Source organism: Aedes aegypti, chromosome 2 (assembly GCF_002204515.2).
Source record: "Aedes aegypti strain LVP_AGWG chromosome 2, AaegL5.0 Primary Assembly, whole genome shotgun sequence".
NCBI classification, from domain to species: domain Eukaryota; kingdom Metazoa; phylum Arthropoda; class Insecta; order Diptera; family Culicidae; genus Aedes; species Aedes aegypti.
In genome coordinates, this window is record NC_035108.1 from 398,764,083 (window position 1) to 398,784,634 (window position 20,552).

The window sequence follows — 20,552 nt, forward strand, 5'->3', positions numbered from 1 at the left end:
TACTGAAAGTAGGTACATTTTCTGATGACTTTCTGTTGATGAAGGAAGAAAATTAGGTTCCGAATGAGCATGATTATAATTGACCTGATAGGTATGATTCTTAAACATGCGATCCTTAACTGAAAAATGAGCATTGTTGGAGATTCTGCAAAAGGGGATTCCAAGAACGAAAAACATTACCGTTTATCTGCCTGGTACGAGCCTCGACGACTCGCCTACGAAGAAGTGATCTTCTAAGAGTTTTTTTTTTTTGAAAACAGTGTCTAAGAAGGATTACCATTGCTAGCTTTCGCTAACGGGTCCAACGAAAAATAGAAGGCACGGGTCCAAACAAGTATCGAAACTAGATCAATAGATACAAGTAGCACTTTAAAGTACTGTTTTGTAGATATGAGAAGTGCTGTTTTGATACTTTAGGTAGTTTTAAAAACTTCCGATAGCAGAAAGAATTTTTGTACGCACAGTAACAACACACTTATCGATCTTATGTTAAAGGGAAGTAAGTAATTAATGTTTTTTATTGAAAATTTTTAAATCTTCTCAAGGATGTCAGCGTTCCTAGTTCTGCGCACTCATTTTGTACTTTTCTTCTTGTACACTTCTTATTGTTCAAAATCACTACACAAAAATTTGATTGTTTTTATTAGACCCTTAGTTCACTTAATTTGACATATTAAAAATTTAACCTTCTTTCAAACATGAGTTCTTTTCAGTTTGCAGCGTAGCAAATCATAGGAACGTCAAGATCGATGTTTATTTATTAGCGCAATTTCCCAAAAGTACACGCGGTCTTTCCTAGGGGAAAGGAACAACCGCGGTTTTACTACATTCTTATTTGAGATTAAATTCGCATTCGGGGCGTGGAACTTGGGATAAATACGCGTTTTTGGAAACTTTACAGCCACGCGGTGTACACATCCAGCAGATCAGTCAATACATTGGATTGCCGTGGTACCGTATTGGTTCGAATTCCAAAGACCGGCCTTGATGCACTCAAAAATCAGTTTATTCGACTACTTGTAGTGATTCATGGAGATAGTAGAAGACGTTGCAATTATAGACTTTAGATAAAAAAAAAGTCGGAATCTAGTAAAAAAAAAACAGTATGAAAAAAGCCACCGAATCAGCATGGTTTAAAAGCTGTGATTCGCTAAACCACAAACTCAATAGAACAGCTTTGAAAGAAGGTAAAACTTATTAATCTAAATTAGTTACTGTGCACCAACGCTTTATTTTAATTTCTGGAATATATGAACAATACGGCTGAGCAATTTTGCAGCAATTTATCTTGCGGCAGACAATACTTTCCTAAACCACCAAAAAATAACTTTTGAGCATCGGAAGTAAGGTGTGGCCCATTTAGAATTGAAACATACACAAATTGGTATAGTTTGGACATAATTCAACAACAATGAAATCTGTTTCAATTCAAATGTTGCATTGCCTGTAAGCTTCGAAGGAAAAATAATGAAAAAAATGTTCATCCTATTTTATAAGAAATTGTTGGACTTTTCCCGCAATACGGTTAATTATTTTGCACACACTATTTTATCCATATTTTTGACAAGTTCATCTCTTTTAGTTTACAGTTTGTCGATGTTTTGGCGATACTTTGATTTACTCTTAGCTTCCGCTTCATAATAGCCCAAAATCTCTTAATTGGGCTGAGTTGGGGTCAGTTAGGAGGGTATCACCGAACATGGAAAAATCCTTAAATTCCGTCCACACTTGATCAAACAACTTCATGGTATGGAATTTGGCCACATTTCTCTAATTTTGTTACCTATTTGGTTGTCTGCCGACAGGGTATGATCGGAGGCTTCAATATCCGAAGACGAATCCATTGTATGGTACTGCACGGCAAAAAGTTCGGTTTTGGCGAAATCGCGGTCTAAAATGTTTGGATTTGAATCTATGGTCCTGATTTTAATCCACAGCTGACGGTGCACAGTAACTGCCCGACGCTTCATTTGTGGCTTGCGATCTGCCAAAATAGTTACTTCGTACTTATTCAGTACGAGCCACACAGTATTATTCAAAAACTTAAAACTTTTGCAATTTCTATTCCTGATCAAGACGGTTTTTTTAATTTTTGTGCGCAATTATTTCCATGTTGAATTCCTCAAAAGTGCGTCGAATCAAGCTGCGAAAAAAATCATGAGATATTATTATTGTTTTTGACCACACATGAACGGTTCAGCTTCTAAATTGGGCCACTAGAGTCGTTGTAAGAACCGAAGATGTTTGTTCCAATTCTAAAAGGGCCACACCTTATTATGGACTTTGTTAATAAGTATTGTTTGAGTTCTGTGGAAAATTAAGCGAATAAATCACCATACAAGCTGTCAAACTTGCATGCAAGTTGGCTGAAACAGTCAAAAAATAGACGTGCTATAATATTTTTTGAAAATGACAATGGAAACAGCAATCCCAAATTTAGTAAATAGCTGTATTATGGTGCTTGAGACAAAAACGTGTTTCGCAGTGTTATTTATCGATTTAGAGTACGTTTATTTCTAGGAATGTGAACTCTCAGGCTTGTATGATGTGCGTTATATGTTGTGGATACACGGTGATTGTTGCCACAACTTTCTGAAATTCCATAAGCTACGAGTAGATACTCCATTTACGCGGTTTTCACGTACGCGACATCAATTAGCGCCCCACTTTTAGGAATGACTACGTAATGAAACTTCAGAAATTTAAATTCAATCTTCCTGTAAGTATAAACCTTATACGGCGGCGCGTATTGAAAGCCGCTTTTCATTGTGCTCATGTTTTCGCACGTTTTTAATTATTGCCCTGTCGTGCGTCTATGAGTAATCCCATTAGCAAGTCAATAAACGCAAATCATGGGGATCTCCCATCTACCCCAATCATCAAAAACAACTACGTAGCCCAAGTAGCAATTCGTGAAAACTCCCTATCACACTTTTAAAGCCCAGTAACTCGTTTGGACCGCCCGCAGCGAATCTTGGCCATATTATTTACTGTCTCGAAATTGTTATTGTTGAATTCTTACCTTACGAGAATACCATATGCATTCGTCCATTCTGGGAAGGAGATCTCCCCCGACGACTGACGATGTCGTAGTTCTCAGTCAAGGTTGCTGAAAAAAAAACTACCGCATCCAGTTATACGACCTAGCAGGTCCCAATCAATATCAATATGATTTCGATGCTCTGTCTGTTCGCTTTGACGATGCTAATGGAAGCACGAGAGTCGAATAAAATAACAAAAGTAAATTAGCTTCGTTAACGATGTCTCAGTTCAGTTTCGGATGCTGATCGTGCGTGATTGTAAATCTGTTTTGGTAAGGCATCGAGTACTGAAGCTAAATCTGTTGAGTGAAGATGGCGCGAAGAGGTGTATTTTGGGTTGTTCTCGCATTGTACATAGCGGTAGCTCATGCAGGTTTTCTGGATTGGTTCCGTAGTAAGAACAACAAGGGTCATAGCATATGTAAGGTCGATTTCGAAGTGCTGGACCCGCAAGGATTGAGACTATGGACGGCACACAAACCGGAGATGAAGATGTTCGGAGTGGAATTGTACATCAATCCGAGTGGCAGAAGTAACGAACGGCTTGTTTGCAGTCTATGCAAAAACACTACCCAAGCTACGCATGGCAAATACTTCCTCCAAGATGATAACGTAATAGTCAAGAAAGGTGATGTTTTGGAATACATAGCGATTACTGATAACGGAAAGACAACTCAGCGGCATAAACCGAGGAAGATCGTTGTTAACGGTGAGTTATAAGTAATAATATTTATTAATCGTACAAATTTCTCAAAACCTTATTTCCTCAGACTACATTATCAAACCTATGGGACGTTGTGCCTGTCCAGAGCCGGTTGTACCTTCCACTGTTCACGAGTCCAATCCAAATGCAGAAATCGAGCTCCTCGAACGCGTCATCGCCGGCCTCGCGAACCGCTGTTCCGAGGGACTTGTATCAAACTACCTTTTCCTGCAAGTGGACAACGCTGCTGGGCCGGACAATCTTTTGGAACGAGTGAAGAAATACTTCGAAGCCAATCCGACCCTAAAATCCTACGTCAGTTCGATCACATCAGCCGAAGACTATTCGGATGGAATCGCTTTCCAGGTGAAGTCTATCATCGACAAGCTCAAGATACTGGAACTAACGCATACCGGAAACGATATTCTGGACTACGATCAGACGAGCATCATTGGGAAATTGGACATAAGGATTTCCGAATGAGGGAAGTGCATGAAATATAACTGGACAAGTGAATAATCAAATCAACTACCTACAACAAGAAAAGCAATCAGTTTCGATTTGGCTAGGCATGCCTGCAAGTATAAGGGGAAGGTCACTAAGAAGGTAGAGTGTGGTTTGATTCCGAATATCACATGCATTAGCAAAAGCGCTTTATTTTTCAAAATTTTGAAATATAATTAATTAACCTCGTAGAAGAGTGAAAAGTTTCGTTTTAACTATGTCAAAACGTCTCACAAAGACGTCAATAATGCTTAAAATCGTGGACATTTGAACAGTAACGCATTGAAACATATTGTTTCATCGAATGGTCAGAAAAATGTTCGTGAGTCCGCTATACTAGTTGTGCTGTAAATTGGAACTTTCTCAATCGATGACTTTCAAATAGGTTGTCTTCGGTAAAGTTGTATGAATAAAATACATTTTTGCAAAAACAAAAATTATCAACGGAAATACCTATCTGTGAGGGGCCCAGATAGCCGTAGCGGTAAACGCGCAGCTATTCAGCATGACCATGCTGAGGGTCGTGGGTTCGAATCCCGCTGGTCGAGGATCTTTTCGTAAAGGAAATTTTCTCGATTCCCAGGGCATAGAGTATCTTCGTACCTGCCACACGATATACGCATGCAAAAATGGTCATTGGCACAATAAGCTCTCAGTTAATAACTGTGGAAGTGCTCATAAGAACACTAAGCTGAGAAGCAGGCTCTGTCCCAATTGGGACGAAACGCCAGAAAGAAGAAGAAGAGAAGAACCTATCTACAAACGTTTTTTTTTTTGCAAACAAAACGAAAATATACAAAACTACAAAACAAAACGCTTCTAACTATTACCTACCCTGGAAATCTGAACCTATAGGTCTTTTCATGTGACAGGTCCGTCTATGCAATTGTTTACATCGGTGGAGGACCGGTGCTAACACGGGCCTGTCATTTTCATAGAAGAACAGTCAAAGAGCTGATCAGCTGATTTGAAACGTCATGTGAAAAGGCCTATACCAAAGAGAATTAGGCTCTATGAATCACCCCTTTTTTAATGCTGTCTAGCTCTCTCTTTGTATTCTAGTTAGTCTACGAACCTCAGGATAGATCTTGGGAAGCTTTCTGTCACTGAAAGAATCACCGGAGCTACACGGACGTCCTCGGCTCTGCTTCGGCTTCTCCCCATTTCATTATACCGTAATCCGAGGTCACATTGATCAGTGTTTTGATTACCGTTAACCTTCCGTCAGTCGCTCAAAAAAAAGTTACACCAGCAGTCGCATCGTATACTGAGTACACGCGGAGCAATTTTGATTGTCAATCTATAGCTAAACAAGATAGAATATTGATGTCTTCGGCAAATTTCTTTAGTTCAACGGTACCAATTGGTCTGTGGACAAATGAAACTTTGAAAACATCCTCACCTTCCAGTAGCCATCGGATTGTGCCCCGGGGGAACCGACGAAGTGGACATTTCGCTATGCAACATCTCGAACACGAATATCTCAGGATCTATGTTTTTAACAAGATGGTGTCTTCGGCTAAGTTGTTCAGTAGGTCAAGGGCTAACATGTGATAGGCTGCTTGTTTCGGAATTCTACCACCAGTTGGCACCAGTTGTATATTGATCGCGGCAATCTCAGGATAGCGATATTATAGAAAGATGGTGTTTGCAACTCGGAATAATCACCCAACGCATTGACGGCCCCCTCGTTGCAACATAAGTTGTTCGCTTAGCCGAATTACACGACTCGTCATAAGAGCGAGAGATTGCTCCCGAACGAAGCATGTAACGATAACGTAACAACGTAATTACTTCGTGTCTCCATAGTTTTGTGTAACGTAGTTTGAAAGAGATATAGTTTTCCCACCGTCGGCACCCAGCTCGGTCGTAGGCTACGACTCGTAGCTAATAATAATCATTTTAAATAATTGACGCGGAATAGATAAATGTAGTGTGTGTCCTAGAATAAATGTGTTTTGTCTAATACATGTACTGATTATTGTATAACGAACTTTTGTGGAATAAATAGTGTGTTTATGTGCGTAATTTGAAGTGTCCCAAGTGATTAACCGAGAGTATTGGAAGACAAGTACCCAATCCACCGAAGAACTTATCCGCCCAGGAATTCTCACCGGTTAACTCGCAAGCCCTAATACAGTCCACTCACTTGGAAGGAAAAGGACCAGCTCCCAAACAGATGGTGTCTTTGGCAAAGCTGTTTAGTAGATCAAGGACTAATCATATGATGTGCCGTTTGATTCGAAATTCTTCCACAAAACGGTGCTAGTGATCATGCAATTTTCGAACGCATATATTTTTGGATTCTGATTCCTAAACAATGATCCTGAGATATCCTCGTTACTAAGAAATATTACATCTTCGGCAAACCCAGTAAACACACAATCGTATATGATAGGATAAAAGAGTACAAATGTGGAGGCGATATACGTACATTTTGCATGCAGCCTAATGGCGCATGTACGTATATCACCTCCACTTTTGTACTCTTATGCGCTATCGTATACGAGTTTGTGTTTACTGGGAAGTTGTTCATTAGATGAAAGCTTGAATGCGAATGTTCGAGTATCACAACGATCGGGAATCCCTTTGAAGAACCCCCCGGTGTAGCATAACCGACCTTTGAACGAATTACTTCGTCACCCACCTATCATCAGTGTGAAATACGTCGGCAAAAGGCTCAGGCGAAACCGAGAAACCCATGAAATTGAATCCCGAAATATTGTACCTTAGTTGTTAGTAGAATAAATGTAGTTTGTTCAATAAAGTGTTTACGTTGAATATGTAATGGGCTATTGTAAATAAATTGTGAAAGTAAATTGAGTGTGTTGAACGGACAAACCCCTAAAGGCTGGTTTGCTACTGACAAGAAAAGGAATCGCCTATCTCGATGCGTGGAAATTTCTTCCAAGAAATGGTCAAGAAAATCTCATTTTTCTGATCGCAGTACGCAGTTGAGAAGAAATGTCACTTCAAAGGGGGCTCTCTGTAGGAAATTTCTTGACCCATTCAGTCAAGAAATTTCTTTACTTTTTTTGAGCGAAACAGCATGCTTAGCTTAAGGTGAAGATATATCGAAGCCAAACCTCAAATTTTCAAGAGCACAAATCTGGAGAACCGAACACCCGTTTGAGCTGAAAACTTGATCGATTGGTCACCACCAGCTAGTGACCAATCGATTAAGTTTTCAGCTTAAACATATGTGTGGTTCTGAAGATTTGTGCACTTGAAAATTTTAGGTTTGGCTTCGATTCATGTTCACCTTAAAGGAGAAATCCCACTGAAGGTCTGCCGACGGCCCAACTCAACCGCCGATTTGTCCACTTCAGCCACCCAAAGGAACTACTACTCCAAGCCACCAAATACTCGGAAGGAAGGACCATCTCCCATACAGCGAAGGACCTCAAATTTTAGAATTCATCCAACAGATGGCGCTAGTGAGCAATCATATTTATGATTGCTGATATCTGAGGATCCCGAATACATCGAAAGATGAAGTTTTCGGTCAGTAAATCAAGTGAAAACTTGTGAAGGGCCACGCTTGGTTCGGAATTCTTCCACTAGATGGTGCTACTGTGTGTGCTATATTTTCAATCCAAATATCTAGGATCGTCATTGCATAATCATGAAAATGACGTCTCCAACGAAGTTGTTTATTCTGTTTAAGGCTAAAGTATGTTTAACATGTAATAATCCATTTGATTCGAAATTATCCCACCAAACGGCGCTATTCAGCATGAAATTTCCATAAGTAAATACTGAAGAGTCTTAACTACAGTCAAACTTACAGTTAATATTTAAGGGATCATCGACTCATGGAAACATTGAGTTATGGAACAGATTTTTTTTTAAGTTGTATTCAAAAATGTTGTACTATTTTTTTATTCTCAATTTACTTATATTCTAATTTGTGGCTCATTTCGCCATTGGGCATCACTAGAGCGAGGATCAATTCGACTGTTGTACTCTAGCACAACGCCTGAATTCATTCTATTCTATTTTTGAATCTGATGCTACGCTGTCTCTTTGCGCTCTCTACTTGTCGCAGGTAGATCGAAGAGCACGCAGGGATGCTTTTCTCAGTCCAAGAGAGGTCCATTTGTTCATAGCCGTTTTTGTCGAATGCCATGTTAATTCGGGTGCATTTGAGCCAGGTCCGTCCCACTCGGGCTCAGATTTGGTACCACTTCTAATACTGCATTTGGTCCCTCGGTAGTGCAAAAGGTACCCAAGTTTGATAGATCGCAGTACACTTTGCACGGCATTCTAGATTACCTTATGAGCCATAAAATTTTGGGAAACTGCAAGGGGCATGGTGGTCTTTAATGTGTCTTTGGTTGAGCGTTTGCTCAGAGGAGGGTGAAGATATCAGTCTGCTTTCAGACGGCCGTGATGTTGGACGTTCCGCTTATAAAGCTAACGTGTAATCAACTACGCCACGTTGCCCCCCTATGGAACAGATATTCTTTGGAAAGCTGTTGAAGGGAGCATCATACTAACCATGGTTTTTGTTTTTGTTTCAAGTATAGTTTCACGAGTCACTATCGAGCTATGTTTAACTGTATTTAGAAATATGCCGTCTCCTTGTCTCTTTACAAACTGTGTTTGATTTTGCTTGAAACAAATATAATTCAACTGCTTCCTGGCTTTTATTACAAAAACCCTAAGAAATCTTGCCTGAATTGTGTTTTGTTAGGAATTATATTTATTTATCTCTTTTTATCAACTGCACCAGTATGAACAATTTTTATGAAATTCGTTCTCATATTCACTTTTGACATAGTTTTTTTTTCTAGAATTACTTTCCGAGTTGTTTCTTCGTCAAGTCTAGTACACGATACTGAACACGGTCTTACAATTGAGGTTGTAACACTGAGATTGATTTGGTCTTAACCGACTCTAGTCATCTTTGTAGCCAATTAGTTAGTCATGCTGATTTTGATTCTGATCATGTCCCTGTTACATTTCAAATGTCCCATGAAGCGATTCTCAATCCTATCAGCTCAACTTTCAAATATTTTCGAACCGACTGGAATGTATATGAAACATATATAACTCTGATCTTGATGTTAACATTTCTCTACAAACGAAACTTGATATTGACAATGCTCTTGAAACTTTGACAAATTCTATTGTTAAAGCCAGGAGCATTGCAATTCCAAAATATGAATTAAAATTGAATCCGTGATTATAGACGATGATCTTAAACTTTTGATCCGTCTTAAAGACGTGAGGAGAAGACAATTTCAATGCACTCGCGATCCTGATATGAAAATTATATGGCAGGATTTGCAGAAAGAAATTAGGAAACATTTTGCACAATTAAGAAACAAAAATTTTGAAAATGAGGTTTCTAAATTAGACCCTGGCTCTAAGCCCTTTTGGAAATTATCTAAACTACTGGAAAAACATCAGAAGCCAATACCGTCATTGAGTGACGAAAACAAATTGTTACTAACTAATTGCGAAAAAGCTCTAAAACTTGCTATGCAGTTTGAAAGCGCACACTTTATTAATTTAGGACTTGCTACTCCAATAGAAAATCAAGTTACCCAGGACTTCGAAAACATTCTCAAACAAGAGAACTGCCCCTCTTTGCACAACAGTCCCATGTTGGAAAACGACAAACTGAGAAAAAGACGATTGAAATATGGAAACAATTTCGCTCCATTTTGAGTCTCTATTCGGCCTAAAATGTGTTATATTACTACATATCACTATTTGTTGAGTACACGAACATACCTAATAAATTTCTTTTGAATTCAAGTTGAAAATTTGCATAAAAATGCACAAAAAACGTAGCGAGACTGTTATGCGATTATATACAATATAATATATCAATATAATTGCATACCAGTCCCATTATACTCATCGACTCGTTCGACAGCTACTAAAACACTCAATGTCATTAACGCACTGGTTGTTTCATTTGCTATTTATGTTCTTTGACCATAAAAAAAAGTTATTACAGTACAGTCAACTCTCTGTAACTCGATATTAAGGCGACTATCGAATTAGGGAAATATCGTGTTAAAAACACACAATCAGGGTAACTTTCGTTCAAGGGACCATCAAGGTATCCATGAAAACCCACATTTACTACACATTCTATAACTCGATATCGAGATACGGAATAGCGAGTTATGGATAGTTTACTGTATGACCATGGATGAAGCACCATATAAAAAACATCGGATTGAATGATTTCTCAAAACACACGTCATGATGTGGAATGCGCTTACAGTCATGAGTCCCAGTCATGAGAGATCCAGAAGATCATCTTTTGGATGATGCGGAAATGGAATCCGATGTAAATGATTCGAGATGTTCCAGAACAACTGATTCAGTTAGTTAGTTATCTTTATTAGGGAGATTTTCAGCCCTTGGCAACTGATTCAGGACGAAACTTCTCAATCTGTTATATAGGAGATCCAGAATGAAAGAAACAAATGTTTCAGGCAACTTCGTAAGCCTTGACCGTAAATCTAAAATACATACTAGCTCGTGGTATCATGCCGAGCTAAAGTCTTTCTGTATTTTCCAAATAAGCAGATGAAGAAGACGATAATCGCTGATGGTTTTTATATGGAAATCTTGCTTTCGCGTTGACAAGTTTTTATTTTCCACACTTCCAAGCAAGTACTCCTTGAGGCAGTTTTACCAGTTATCGAAAAACGCAAAAATAAGTTTTAGTTCAATATTCCTGAGCACCAGCAAAGAATCGTTTCAAGTAGGTATACAAAATTTGAATAAAAATTGTAGAATGAACTATTTTTTTTTGTCCTAATTTATTGTTATCCTCCTCGTACCACCCAGATGGTTACGGACATAAAAGAAAATTAATATTTGTATAAGCCTTATCTAAAATGAATATCAATTATGCATCATAATTGAAAATACATAATTATGTGTGACATCCACTAATTTAAAAATATTTTCGAAACAACGTTAATACATGACATTTACAATGCCGTAAGCAAGTATGTTTTAAATACAGTCAAACCTACATGAGTCGATATCTGAAGGCATCATCGACTCATGGAACAGAAATGCTTTGGAAAGCTGTTTGAGCGAATCATCATAGTTACCCTCAAATTTTGTTTCTAGTATGGTTCCATGAGTCGATATTAAAACATAGAGCATCGAATCATGAAGGTTTCACTGTATAATTGATGTCCCTTTACTTCGCTACACATCAGTGTATAACTAGTATTACCGAGAAACCGAATGTAGTACTAGAAGTGGTACCCATTCTGAGCCCGACCGCTATACGGACTTTGATGTGACTGTTATGCGAATATTTTCAAGATGGGACAACACAAGTGGGGTTTGTTTTTGTACAAGTTAGGAACAAAGGCTACTTTTTTAGCAGTTTTTATAGAGCTTCGGACGATGTTGAGTTGATTTATGCAAAAAACGCAAATCGGTCAAAGATCGACATGGGACTGTTATGCGATTATGGGCAGAGAATGTTTTCGAAAATTCCTGGGAGACTGATTTGGAAGAAGTAAGAACTATTATTTAAAAAAAATCAAAAATATGAAAGCTCCTGGCGATGATGGTATTTTCTACATCCTCATCAAGAAACTTCCAGAAAGTAGCTTATCATTCTTAGTTGATATATATAACAAATGTTTTCAATTAGCATATTTTCCTGACAAATGGAAAAATGCTAAGGTTGTACCAATTTTAAAACCAGACAAAATCCTGCAGAAGCTTCTAGTTATTGTCCAATCAATTTGCTTTCCTTGATCAGTAAATTTTTAGAAGAATGATGATCCACATCAATGAAAATTCAATTTTTGCCAATGAACAGTTCGGATTCCGCCATGGACATTCGACCACTTTTACGTGTAACAAATTTGACTCGTTCGGCTATTCTACTGGTCTTGCTCTTCTATACATACAAAAAGCATCCGTTTTTGGCATAAACGCTTGATCGTGAATTTAAAAAACTTTAATTTTCCAACATACATTGTTAAAATAATTCAAAGTTATCTGTCAAATCGTACACTTCAGATTAATTATCAGAACTCCAGGTCTGAAAGACTTCCTGTTCTTCTTCTTCTTTCTGGCGTTACGTCCCAACTGGGACAAAGCCTGCTTCTCAGCTTAGTGTTCTTATGTGCACTTCCACAGTTATTAACTGAGAGCTTTCTATGCCAATTGACCATTTTTGCATGTGTATATCGTGTGGCAGGTACGAAGATACTCTATGCCCTGGGAAGTCGAGAAAATTTTCAACCCGAAAAGATCCTCGACCGGTGGGATTCGAACCCACGACCCTCAGCTCGGTCTTGCTGAAAGAGCTGGTTTTCTTCAAGGCAAAAAAGTTTGGATATTTTTCAAAGTCGAGTCTAGTACACGACACTGAACACGGCATTACAGTTGAGGTTGAAATTCGCTTATCTGTCAAATGATACAAACCCTAGTTATATGGTATAGTACTAAATAGAATTTACCTTTTTTTCGTACTTGCACAAATAGAAGATTTTTCCTCATGCTTCCAAAACTCATCTTATTATATTCCCACATAAAACAAAAGCTTTTTATTTGAAACCTTTAAATAGGCATGTTGTCACGATGAGAGGGGTTCCAATAAATTGGTCAGATGACATTAAGGTGAAGATGAATCGAAGCCAAACCTCAAATATTCAAGAGCACGAATCTGGAGAACCAAATATCCGTTTAAGCTGAAAACTCAATCGATTGGTCACTCGCTGGTGGTGACCAATCGATTAAGTTTTCAGCTCAAACGAGTGTTCGGTTCTCCAGATTTGTGCTCTTGAAAATTTGAGGTTTGGCTTCGATTCATCTTCACCTTAAGTATCTCGCGATCATGCCAGATAAAAATTTATCTTTCAAAAATCATATTAAGGGTATTCAAGCCAATTGTAGCAAATATATAAAATGTTTTCATCTACTTATTAAAAGAAAATCAAAACTTTGTCAAGAACAGACTTTTAATCTTCAAACAAGTCTTCAGGTCAGCCATGTTGTATGCTGTATCAATAAGGACTACCTGTTGTAATACCAGAAAGAAAGCTCTGCAGAGGATTCAAAATAAAATTTTGAAAATAATTCTGAAGCTCCCTCCCTGGTAAAGTACTCTTGAGTTACATATCTCGCATACTCTGAGATAACGCCCTAAAAGCCATTGGTAATCATGTGTGTAGCTCGTTGTTTCTGAGCAAGTGAAGGAATAAACATCACTGGTAGGTAGATAATGATGCTTTCTTCACCATAGAGTTGTTTAACAACGTGTAAATCTATTCAAATGCTCAGAAACAATGAGATACACACATGGTTACCAATGGCTTTTAGAGCGAGATCATAAGTTATGCGAGATATATTATCCAATGTTTTTAATTTAAAGCGTTTTTTCTCTAATAACCAGGCGAAACAAGCTCACCTGTAAAAACTATGAACTGCTACGGTAGATAAAATGAATATGTTTTTAACAAAATGTTAATAAAAGGTTAATTCAGTTTTACCAAATTAAGGAAATGAATGTAATGTTTGAAATGTCAGCTAATATAGGAATTAAAAACAAAGAGAAACAGGGATATCTTCAAGGCAACTTAAAAAGGTAGTTTTTTTTCATACAACGAATAATAACCAACTACATTTATCAGCCTCACATGGTACCATTAAAACATAAAATTCAGAGACACTGCAAACCCGAGAGCCAAATTCACCACTTTCGCAGATCGTCGTCGGTAGAGAACACCTTGTCGTGGGATTTGATATGCTGTTCCAGAGTCTTCCGCTTCCGGAATTCCCGCCGACAAAGCTGGCATTGATACTGTTCCGTAATGATGCAAGTGTGTTTCTTGAGCCGTTCCACCGACAGGAAGCAAGAGTTGCAATCATGGCAGCGATAGTTAGGCAGGGAAGCAGTGTCAGGTTGTAATCGGACGTCGGGTTGCCGCTGAAGGGCATTCGTTCCGAGCATGGCAGTGGAGTTTGAAGGATTGCTATCGAAGGAAGCACAGGTCACGGTTTCGATGAGGGAGGTGGAGTTAGTGCCCGATTTGACGCTGACGACGCTTGCCTTCATTTTTGAATATGAGCTTGCCTCCATTTTACGTTTGCCTTTCTGAATGTAATTCTGCAATATTGTTCTATAGTTGGTTGAACTAATGTATCGATTGCTAGTGATGGAAGATTCCGCTAGATTTGCCTGTGTTGAAAAAGAGGCTTCTTCAGCAAGTCTCGAGGCGACATCAGTCTTTTGTTCAGTCGAAGCTTCTTTACGGGTCCAGGAAAATTCACTCGGGTTGACAGCAACGGGAACACTCCTTGCAGGTACGATAGCCATGTCCGTTTCCGGTGAAACCTCCGTCAGGTATTCCATATCGGAGAACAGCGAAGGCATCTCCTTGTCGAAACATCTTACCGATGAGAAATAGGTATTGCTAGGCGGACTATCGTTTCCCGGGATTACGTCCAAAGGATCAACGAAATGCGAAGCACTAGCTAGCCGCACGATGTCCTCGCAAATTCCGCCAAAATCATCGCTGCACTCGATCACAAACGAATCGTCCGTCGAAAGGTAGGTCAAGGAATCGAAACTGATTCTGTTTCATTGAAATAAAAGTACCCTTTCTGTTAACTTTACTGTGGAAAGCATTATCAGCTGTTTTACTTACCCATCCATCGTATAAATACTAATAAATGCCGATCGTTTATGGAATAAAAGGAATATTGTTATTTTAGGAAAACATTTGCACGCCGTTTTTGTTTGGGGGTTTTGACGTTTGTTATCATCATCATCGATGATCATCGACCGAGAAATAAAGTCAGGGAGGGATCCTCAAACCGGTGTTTTCGAATTACCGTTTGGAGCGCACAAAATAAAATTCCAAGCACTTTCATCACGAAAGGGCTTAAAGGCCCAAACGCAATGATAGCGGAACGGCAACGGAATGCGGAACCGGTTCGCCAGCATGAACTACAACATGCTTGTCGACATAGTGTTGGTTCACTTTCATTCGTTGATGGGTCAGTCGAGATGGTGTGATTCATGCTGGCGAACCGGTTCCGCTTTCCGTTGCCGTTCCGCTATCATTGCGTTTGGGCCTTAAGGCCCAAACGCAATGATAGCGGAACGGCAACGGAATGCGGAACCGGTTCGCCAGCATGATTTATAACATGCTAGTCGACTCAGTGTTGGTTCACTTCCATTCGTTGACAGCTCAACCGAGATGGTGTAATTTATGCTGGCGAACCGGTTCCGCATTCCGTTGCCGTTCCGCTATCATTGCGTTTGGGCCTTTATTCGCAAATTTCATAATGCTGAACGGGGAGGGTGGGTGTCCTCATGTTGTTACGGCCAAGGTATCTAAAAGGAAGGTCAAATTGCTGAACCCGCCATATTGGAAAACCATACGACAGCTGGCCACTTTGTTTTCGTAAAATAATCCAGCATGCCATGAAATCTAGCCTGCTCTTTTCTCTTCTCAGTTTGTTTTGTTTAGTGCACACTTCATGAATACTTGCAAAAGGAAGTAAAATATTGTACAGAAATCAGGAATTAGTTAGAAGCTATTTTGGATAATATAGTTCTTTTATAGGTAGCAGAGTAAAATCAAGAGTATACTACAGGATTCATTGACAACAAGGTGAACGATCATCTGACTTATTTCTGCATTAATTTCTGATATTAATCATCCGTATTTGGAATCTTTCAGCACACCCTCAATTGGTTTCGTCAAACTAATGCCAACTCATAGAAGAAGTTGCAACGGACAGCGATGACCGAATTAGAATGTTGGGATGTTTCTCCGAGAAGTGATTGCGAAAGTGCAAATTAATTTGTTTCAATACCGTTAGTCTTGAAATGTTTTATCATGTTTTAGAATTTTTATCCAGGCAAATAAAAAAATGAGCTACAACAATGCTTTGAATGAATTGAATTGTGGCTCTTGCTGCTTTTTCGGAATGCGTATTAAGTTCCATATTGCTTGCTTGTTCTATGCTGACTGATCATCGTGGGGCACAGGACGATAACCACAATTGGTTTCTCTATCTACTGTTCGGGAATCGATGAAACTATACCTTAAGGCCCAAACGCAATGACAGCGGAACGGCAACGGAAAGCGGAACCGGTTCGCCAGTATGAACTATAGTATGCTAGTCGACTCAGTGTTGGTTCACTTTCATTCATTGACAGCTCAGTCGAGATGGTGTGATTCATGCTGGCGAACCGGTTCCGCATTCCGTTGCCGTTCCGCTATCATTGCGTTTGGGCCTTTACGGTTTTGGTGTTGGCAATCGTATTCCCGCAATCTCTATCTGCAAGAAAATGATGGCGTCTAGAATAAAAAAATGTGATTTCATTTTAAAGACAACTTTATCCTGCTTGCCTTCACTCTTCACGATGGCACACCAAACGATCTTGAATATTATAAACATATCTAGGGATACGAAAGGAACTTATGGAGGGCAAAATACAAAAACATATCGACCAGCTCGCTGATCCGCCAGCTGTTACTTTTTACCCCCTCTCGGTTTACCACTCCCCGCATCCAGTGACTGCTTAGATTGCTATACCTGTACCTTCAATATACCTTGGTTACGGCTGATAAAAAAAATGAATAGTATTGTGCACAAACTGAATCAAATCGAGCTCATGTCTGCCTGGAGCGGCTGTCAAATGGTTTCGCAAAAAATGTGAAAATGTTGATTACTGAATTATTTGTTACTATTTTATGTGAGTCTGTAAATTTTCTAGGGATATTATGATTAAAAATGGATCTCACGAAAGGTAATTTATTCTTAATGAGTACATATTAGAAATCTCAAATAACAATACTGTCATATTTCCACATTTTGATAAACCAGCTAGCTCATGTAAGAACACTTACATGTCAGTGTTCACCCTTTATTTTTTTTATTTCTGCTGAGAGTTTTTAAGACCAATTAGCCCATATAAACATAACAGACACGTCAATTTTCCGTAATCGTATCCTTGTTATTCAAAAATGTTCCTGTATTGACTTCGCAGCACCAATCTGGAGTTCGCCGGTTGGACTTCCGAAGCGAAGTTCTGAACGAACTAACTGTCATTGCTCTGCCGGCTCGGCTTTTATCTCGACTGTTTTTGAAAACAGTCCAACATCACGTCGACGGAAGAAGTTTCACTACAACGGAGGATTTGTCAGTTCGAGCGCGCCAAAATCCTTCCGAAATGTGTTGGCGGTGCTTAATGGTTGGTATCCACTTCGTAAGTACTGTGCAAAAGGATAGGACAAGTAATGGTCAAGAAATACTTCAGCTGTTCAAATTACTTGAGCTGTATCCAGTTGACAAGTAGAGCTGATTTCGTAACATTGGTAACGCCTGCTGTACAAATCAAATGGAGTTGTCACTATTCCGTACGGAAAAATGTGCCGCTCAATTATTCCGCAAGTAAAAGTGACACTTCGCTCATTCTGGATCAGCTGTCAAAATTACTTTGGTAATTAGCAACAAATTGTACTTGACCGCTCTACTTAGGATGTGGATACTAGGCTTAAGGTGCAACTGTTTGCTATCCATAAATGATTATCAATTTTGCAGTTTTCGGGGTGTGATATCGGTTCTACCAGACAGAGATGAACTTAAAATGTGTATCAACATGCCTGTTGCTAGCAAGCATATGATCCGATAGATCACCGAATGACCGATATGATATAAAATAGAAATATTTTCTTTTCAACGATAGTTTGAACATAGATTGTTCATGGATGCCACGATGAGTCTATCGTGTGTTACCTTGAGTTCGTTGATAAAGAAGAGGAAAATGAGCGAAGTTCTCTTTCTGAATTTTATCGGGATGCACAATATTGCATTATTGCTTTATCTAATGGAGCAAATCTCGCGTAACTTTTCAAAACGTCCTTACTAACAAATGTAAACAAATCGAGATTATGATTGCAAATCATTTGCGTTGCACTACTTAGCAGCACACTAGAACAGTCGTTCTGATATATTAACAACAAATTAATCTATTAAAAGCTTAACAAAATGACCAATGTTCAAAACTGCATCGCTTTTAATCAATTGGGTCCTAAAATTTTTAATGAAATCTTGTTTTCATTTAATAACACGAAAAAGCATGTTACTGTAACTACTTTAGCAATTTTTCCCGCTCAAATAATGGCTATATCATGTTTAAACTTTAATTTAAAAATTTGGTCCATAAATGAACCTTGACACTTTTGATCATGTTTGACGTTCGCTTAGTCGACAAAAACACCACAGGGGTTTTAGTTCGACCACTGGGGTTGTTCCTATCTGACATTTCGTAAGGGACACGGAAAACAAAATACACCCAAAATATGAGTTTACGCCAAAGGATGTGACAAAATCTAAAAAAATGTTTTTTGGGCTTAAACCAACGGAAAACATTAGAAAATTGAGTAAACATGTGTTTTTGGCCTAAACTTAAGCGTGTGGCACTAAAATTGGGACAGGGCTTTAGGACCCTATTGTTACATTGGACCTTTGACCAGAGAACCAACCACATGTCCTATGTAACATTTATGAATAAACACGATTCTAATGTTACATTGGACATTCCTGAATAAAGCTTTGGAATGGAGTTTAAAAGGTACAATGATTTGTAGAAGCGTGTCTGAGACACTACTTAGATGTATAGAATGCCATAATAACTGCTTCTCAATCATTTCAGTCGATATTTTCAGAGTCGCACTGCCTCGCAAAATTGAAAACGCTCAAGTGACAAAAAGAGAATGAGTTACACAAAACTGTATATTGGTCTTTTTGCCAAACCATGTTTTACCGTTTCGCTGGAATGGATCAACTGCAACTTCTCTTTCCTTATTATTAGCGCATTGCGTACATATAGGGGAATGATATTGAGCACAAGATTGAGCATCATGATGTCATTGTATCAATCTGATTCAGATGCATGGTCGATCAAGCATATAAATATGCGTACATGCGCGACTTGCTCACACATATTTGCAGAGCGATCAATCACCGAAGAGAGGAGAAGCTGTATGTATTTGTTAGGCGTGGGCTCCTTTCTCGAGTTCCTACAACAAGATGGACGGCGTCGTCATCGTCATCATTCCCACCGCAATTTCTTGTTTCAACCGACGGCTGGTGCTGATTGCAACACAGCCGTCACCACCACCACGTCATGCAGTGGGAAACTCACACATGATCATGTGGGCGAAACCGTCATAAAAACGGGGGGAAAATTGAGGGAGAATCAGTGAGAGAGCAAAATGTCCTACATACAGCTCAACGTTTCCCCTCCTTATGTTGTTACATAGGACACATAGACGGAGGGGAAGAAGTGACGTCGTGGGAGAATCAAAACAAAGCACAGCTGGTGTCTCCGATTAGCACACCGCAACAAAATGTCGATATTTTCAGAGTCGCTCTGCCTCGCAATATTGAATACGCTCAAATAACAAAAAGAGAACAAGGTACACAAAACTGTATTTTGGTCTTTTTGCCAAATCTTGTTTTAGGCACAGACAGACGTTTAAGCAGGAACAAATTTATTCAAAATTCCTGTGTAAATTCTACCGTGGTGTCACCTAGGGAGCAAATTGCTGCAGTACAGTGACAGTTCGTAAAAGCACGTGGCTTCATCTTCTCGCTTACCACCCAGTCCACCACCCACTGAACAAAACTATCAAAACAATCACTTTAAAAATGATTCACACAATTGTGATATTTTCACGCCAATTTATTTTACATGAGTTACGATCATTCAAGGGTGTTATACTAGCATGAATCTGTGAGTAAATTAAATGCCAACTTGTGGTAAAAATTACAATGGATTTAATTAACTTTTACATGAGAAATTAGAATCAAAAGGGAACATCACCCACCCAGCGCGAAAAAAAGGTGCATAGTTTTTAGCGTTGAGCACGTGGACTGTGGGAGCGGTTGTGTGTCATGCTGTCAACGAAATGTGATCAGGATGGTGGCGGGACGCATACGCCACTAACGCCATCTGTTAGCTTATTGCCACTTGGCGATTTGTGGCGGCCATGTTTTTACACAAGTGGCTGAGTCTAACTTGAACGTCTGTCTGCGTTTTAGGCTTACGCTGGATTTGATCAGCATTCGCTCAGCTGCCAGTTTTTTTCATGTTATCAGCGTATTGAGTGCATGTAGGTAAATGATATTCAGCATCATGATCTTATTGTATCAATCCGATTCAGATCCATGGTCGATGAAGCATATACATATGCTTCACGGCAGCAACACGAGCAACGTGCATGCGTGACTTGCGCACATATATTTGCAGAGCAATCATTCACCGAAGAGTGGAGAAG

At 39.1% G+C, this 20,552-nt stretch overlaps 2 protein-coding genes across 2 annotated transcripts; one reads left to right on the forward strand and one right to left on the reverse strand.

Annotated features, from left to right (window-relative positions):
- Nucleotides 1-2,958: 2,958 nt before the first annotated feature.
- LOC5568620 lies at nt 2,959-4,451 on the forward strand. Its single transcript, XM_001652404.2, has 2 exons — nt 2,959-3,750; nt 3,812-4,451. Exons 1-2 carry the CDS (start codon nt 3,354-3,356, stop codon nt 4,225-4,227), a joined length of 813 nt encoding a protein of 270 aa, XP_001652454.1. The 5' UTR covers nt 2,959-3,353; the 3' UTR covers nt 4,228-4,451.
- Nucleotides 4,452-13,818: 9,367 nt separating this feature from the next.
- On the reverse strand, nt 13,819-15,023 carry LOC5568619. Its single transcript, XM_001652403.2, has 2 exons — nt 14,901-15,023; nt 13,819-14,828 (listed from the first exon to the last, which is right to left on the reverse strand). The coding sequence occupies exons 1-2, from the start codon at nt 14,906-14,908 to the stop codon at nt 13,943-13,945; spliced, it is 894 nt and encodes a 297-aa protein (XP_001652453.1). The 5' UTR covers nt 14,909-15,023; the 3' UTR covers nt 13,819-13,942.
- Nucleotides 15,024-20,552: the final 5,529 nt, after the last annotated feature.

Coding starts and splice junctions, on each gene's coding strand:
- LOC5568620 (XM_001652404.2), top strand. CDS start 3,354: ATGGCGCGAAGAGGTGTATTTTGGGTTGTTCTCGCATTGTACATAGCG. Junction 3,751..3,811: donor GAGGAAGATCGTTGTTAACG/GTGAGTTATAAG, acceptor TTATTTCCTCAG/ACTACATTATCAAACCTATG.